Below are 5,438 nucleotides of genomic sequence, written 5' to 3'. Positions count from 1 at the left end.
GAGCGTATAAAAATTAGAAACAAGAAATTGTTTCATTTATTTATTTATACAAAGTTTCTGCAGTCCCTTCTGATAGTAGACGTGACATGAAAAAAGCCTGGCCTTGAGGCTGAAGCCTTCCTGCACCCAGGCATGGCAGCTGCTGTCCCCAGGGGACAGGGACACAGGCGGTGCTCTGTGCCGCCTGGCCCAGCGCCGCGGGCAGCAGGTTGCTCTTTGCTGGCAGCAACCATCCCTGTTTCCTTCTTTTTGCTACACTTCCTTGGGCGCCTGGCCTGTGGCACCCTTCCCTCACCTACTTGCTCCCCACATTACCCCCTGGCTACTCTGCAGACCACTTTTTGCTATAGAGTTGCTTCTCCCCTTGCAGAGGAACGAGGGTGCTTGCAGCCCTGTCCCCAGGCCCTTTCTCTCCTCCTCTGCACTCTCCTTACCCAAGCCACCCCTTAGCAAGGAGCCAAGACTTCAGCTCCCTACAGCTGCCTTGATTGTCCAGGCTCTCAGCACGAACCCAGCGTGCTGGGCAAGACCAAAGCATAAAGGTAATCTGCAAGGGGAAGCGGGGGCAAGGGGGCACTGCCTGTGCCTTTCCTTTCACAGTGCAAAGGAAGAAAGCAAAGGCATTGGGTTTGTTTTTAAACTGCTTGGTCCCTTGCAAAATAACTGCAGCAGAGCTTTATTCACAGTGTTTGCTGCTTTGGGTGGCAAAGCAGGTTTAAAACGTTCCTGCCCTTCCTCTCCCTCCACTTTCCTTCCTGCTCCCCCTTTCCATGCCTGGGGCAGTATGGCTTGCATGATGCAGTCACATGAACCAAGCTAAAACTCGCTCTGTCTACTCATGATTACTATTTTTTTTGGCTGTTTTCTATTTTTCTTTTGTGATAGTGATGAAATCTATCTTGCCAGCGTGGCACTAGGCAGTGGGACAGTCACAAAAAACCGAATTTGCCCCATAGATGCTCCTTCCCAGGCGGCAGCGTTAGTCCCAGGTTCAATAGGCAACATCTCAGCCTGTTAATTTTAGCCTGGGCTTCAATACTCTGTAGGAAATGTGGAGCTCTGAAGAGCTGCCCCTCTGCATCCCTCAGGGTTGTCCTCTGGCTTGTGGCTCTGCAGGGAGGTGGCAGCACAGCCCCCAGCCCCCCCACGGGTGGGTTACACCAAGGCAGTGCCAGAGTTTAACCGGGGCCTGCACTTGCACTTGTTTTCAGGATGTATGCGCCCGCCTCCCCTGCTAGGGCAGATTTAGTGGAATCAAGTGGAAAGACAGGGCACAGACTTTATTTAGTTGGGATTTTTGGGTTTTTTACCCCACCTGATCAGCATCGATGCTGCCAGCGTGCTACTTGCTGCACTCCTAAAAAAATCCCTGTTCCGAGCTATTTTTGGTGCGGTCTGCTGCGTTGCTTCAGTACTGCCGGGGCGGGGGGCATAAACTTCTTGAAGGAGAGCTGTTTGTACTGAGCAAATAAGAGCTTCTGTTTATAGAGGCAAAAACAAATTTAAAAAAAAAAAAAAATCCGGAAGGATGGGCCCATGGCCCTTTTCCAATGAGAAGAGCAAGTCAAAACAATGAACACCATTTGTTTTTGCTTTTCCCTGGCAAGCTTCCTTCAGCTGACTATTGCATGATCTGTTCAGGGTGAAAAGACAAGAAAAAAAAAAAAAAGCAGCAGGCAGTAGCAATTGCTCTGGTTCCCCTCTCCTGCCAGCGGCTGCGCGCCCCGTGTGGGTTTAAAGCTGCAGCTGTCAGCTGGGCTAACCCAAATCCCAGCGCTGGAAGAAAACAGATGGGGCTGGGGGAACAGTTTTGGGGGTGGGGGATGAAAAAAAACCCCAAATGTGTGTTGTGAAGTAACAACACCGAGTTTTATCCAGCTCCCTTTCCAGCCAAAAGCTTAGACCTGCCCGGCTTTTCCAGCTGGGCTCCGCTGGACCCCCCAGCTCTGGGGCTCTGTACAAAGTCGGAGGTGTGGATGAGCTGCTGCGTGCTCCCAGCTGCCCTCCTGCAGGTACTCAGGCCAGACGCATACTTGCACACCCCAAGGAATGGGTATTTAATTTAGTTTCCTCAGCTTAAACTCCCATTTCCCTTGGGCTCCCACCAGTTTCCCGTCTGTTAGACACGGCCGGCACAGGGTGGGAGCTCCTTGTGGTACTCCCCGCCCTGGGTCAACACCAGGGCATTAAATCAACATACCTTCTGTGGCAGTCACCACGGCTCCAGCTCCTGTTTTTATAGCCATGCTTTGGCCGATAAGGCTCTATTAATAAATCAATCAGGCAACACCACTGTTGCTTGCAGGAGCAAGCCCCAGTTTTGGGGGGGGGGCTCAGCAAGGAAACAATGAACTCTACTCACAGCATCATATATGCACAATAGTTTTATTTTGTTTTTCATATAAAAAAAAATTCCTAAAGACTGCAGAACTCTTGTTTCCTAATTTCTTACACAAATGCTTCCAACACCCTCTTCTTTTTAAGCTAATTCCCCCCTAACAACTTGCAATGGCGTGGGTTCCCTGGATTTTTGACCTAGTCACCCTTTCTAACGGGATATGTCTAAAGCTGCAATATGGCACTTGGTTGACGTAGTTGGCAGGTTTAATATATCTGGAAAGCTGGGGTATGGAGTCAAACACGGCTCGGAGTCCCTCAGCACAGGCAGGGAGCCTGCCTTCGTGTCCATGCCTCCAGAATGAACCAGACTTTTCTCCTTACTGTGCAAATAACAGGCTTTGGTCATCGACCAGTCCTGTTGTAAGGGATTCTCGCCCCTGAAGAGGATCCCGTCTTCAAGTGGGGAAGCAGCACATACAGTCAAGCAATTGTCCACAGCGGTCCCAGGCGCCGAGACCCCCATCAGTCAACTGTACCGTTGTAAGACTTGTTGAGCTTGTTGAACGTGAACTCTACGTTATGCGTGGAAATAGGCTTTCGGTAGAGAGGATTGGATGCCTTTGGAGAAACAAGCGGACAAAAAGAACAGAGGTGAGGAACAAAAAGTCCATGCCATGGTGAAAATGCATATAATCCCCCCTTCCTCCACCAACTGATGTGGAGATACTGCTGCATTTGGCTTTGACTGAAACGTGCATTCAGATCCAAAAGCAGTGTTGTTTGTCCACCAGACCCACCTTCCATCCTGTCTGGAGGCACAGGTGATGCCCTCAAATGCTGGGCAACCCCACCTAAAGCCTCCCAGAAGGGCAGCCTCATAGACCTGACCAACCTGACTGCCACCACAGTCAGGACTTGGTCCCCACTCCCCTACCTCCTTCAGCCCTCCAGCACTGCTGGGAAATACACGATGAAACCAAAGGCTGGGTATAATTTTGCAGAGTATTTGTAACTTGCCAAGGGGAAGGGCAGTGTGACGTGCCACACCCTGAAGCCCTGCTACGTGGCACTGCAGGGCACAGGCACCTGCATCCCTTGTGCCTGCCACCCTTCTCCATCGTTGCAGAGCTGTTTGCTGCTGGTGCATCCCAATAGCCCCCACATACCCCCGCCCCTGGCTTACCATTTCGTATCTGGCCCGGGAGCGTTCGCTCTGGAATCGGTCGAATTCCCGCCTGTCGTGAATGGTGACGAGCAGCTTCCAGAGCCCCAGCAGGATGATGCCGATCAGCACCACGCTGCCAATCACCGCCAGCACAATCGTCACGGCACTGGGGGCCGAGCTGCACGCTGGTAACGAGGGGGAGAAGGCAGTTAGCTCTGGTGCAAGTGTATCCCACATTGGGATACTGGGACATAATGACCTGGACCGCAGCCACTGAGCAAGTGACCTCAGGGCAGCGCTAGCAGCAGTGACTAAATTAAAAAAAACAACAGTCCTCTGAAAACAAAGGGTTTTTTTAATTAAATAAATTCCTGGCTAGAGGCAGGTCGAAGGCACAGCTCTCATGGACGTCACTAGAGCCGGGATGTCACTTAGTGTTTCAGGGCAAGAGGAGTGCTGCAGTGCCACGGTCCAACAGTGACGCTTGGTTTTAATGCCAGGTGGCCCATGTGGGACACAGGGGGTTAAGATGCCTCTGGCAAAAGGCTGCTCAGCTTCTGGCCCACATACAGATAGGTGATCACTAGGCACTTTAAATAAGTACATTAACTGTCAGCTAATCAACTGGTCTTTCAATTAAGTGCAAGCTGCAGCACAAATAAAATAAAATGTGCGCTATCTCAGTCTTCCCCATCCTGGCCTGTGCCTCAGAGGACCAGAGCAGATTGCAAGCTACTGCTGGGTGCTTGCCAGCTCATCCTGCAACACCACATGGGGTTTTCTTTGAGAAATTGCATTGCACATGATTAAAATAATGCTGGGAAGCACAGCTATCTGCAGCAGCCTGGGGAGCAGGGACACACAGCCCATACACTGCCTGGACCAGAGCTAGCTCTTTGGAAATGCAGAAATCCATAGGTGGCGTGGGTTTTTCCTAACATCCTGACTTAACCATCAGCAGCACCAGGTGTCCCCTTTTGATTTGTTTTTGCTCGCAGTGTTTGTATCACCAAATCAGTACATGGAATGTGTTTTGCAGTGTAAATAGATGGGGTTTAATTTCAGCATCCTGAGCTGGCAGGAAGCCCCTTCCAGCCGCTTGCTAGCAATGCTGACGCTCAGGTGCATGTTTCACTCGTGGTCAGAGTCCTCTTTTACTGAGTTGTGAGCATTTGGAGCTGGGTTTCAGCACTGTAAAACACCTCATTGTTTTAAATCATCCTGGTTCATCTGCTTGCATGCGCCTTGGTACAGCCAGTGAAACCAGCCTTTCTGCCCCCCAGCAGCCTGCCACCTCTCGTGAGGCAGCCTGTGCTCTTAAGAGGAAACCCAAGGGAGGGCCAACCTGGCTCTTTGAGGACGGTGAGGTTGGATTTCCCACTGGCAAGCTCCGAGTAGGTGAACTTCATGACACAGTTGTTCACTGGGTAGGCGCAGAGGATTGCGTTTGGGTCATCTGTTTCTGTAATGAGATACAGAGTGGCAGAGTTTTCTTTTGTTTTTCATATTAAAAAAAAAAAATCCTAAAGACTGCAGAACTCGTTTCCTAATTTCTTACACAAATGCTTCCAACACCCTCTTCTTTTTAAGCTAATTCCCCCCCTAACAACTTGCAATGGCGTGGGTTCCCCTGATTTTTGACCTAGTCACCCTTTCTAACGGGACATGCCTAAAGCTGCAATACAGCACTTGGTTGACTTCGTCAGCAGGTTTAATATTAAGAATTAGCACAATTCTCCTCTGCAAGCTGAGCAGGGCTTCCCACTGGTGTCAGGGAGCAGAGGAATGGGGACTGAGCCTGGAAAGCTGCACAGTTTGATCATAATTCCTGGGAATTGTAACCCAGCAGAGTCCAGACTTACTGCTCGAGAAAATGTGGCACCCAGCAAACGCTGCATGGCGAACAGACGCGACCTCACACGTACACACGCTC

The 5,438-nt window shown here is 50.6% G+C and overlaps 1 protein-coding gene across 1 annotated transcript in view; it reads right to left on the bottom strand.

Annotated features, from left to right (window-relative positions):
* Nucleotides 1–2,862: 2,862 nt before the first annotated feature.
* ITGB5 (integrin subunit beta 5) overlaps nucleotides 2,863–5,438 on the bottom strand; it is a 51,661-nt gene continuing 49,085 nt past the window's right edge. The window contains exons 11-13 of the mRNA XM_035896310.1: nucleotides 4,851–4,967; nucleotides 3,524–3,690; nucleotides 2,863–2,958 (exon numbers count right to left, since the gene is read on the bottom strand). Coding sequence (XP_035752203.1) covers nucleotides 2,863–2,958; nucleotides 3,524–3,690; nucleotides 4,851–4,967 — 380 coding nt within the window. The remainder of the gene's footprint in view (nucleotides 2,959–3,523; nucleotides 3,691–4,850; nucleotides 4,968–5,438) is intronic.

This window comes from Egretta garzetta, unplaced genomic scaffold (assembly GCF_000687185.1).
Source record: "Egretta garzetta isolate BGI_Z169 unplaced genomic scaffold, ASM68718v1 scaffold326, whole genome shotgun sequence".
Classification (NCBI taxonomy): Eukaryota; Metazoa; Chordata; class Aves; order Pelecaniformes; family Ardeidae; genus Egretta; species Egretta garzetta.
Note: the sequence above shows the minus strand (reverse complement) of the source record. Positions and strands in the feature narration are given on the sequence as shown.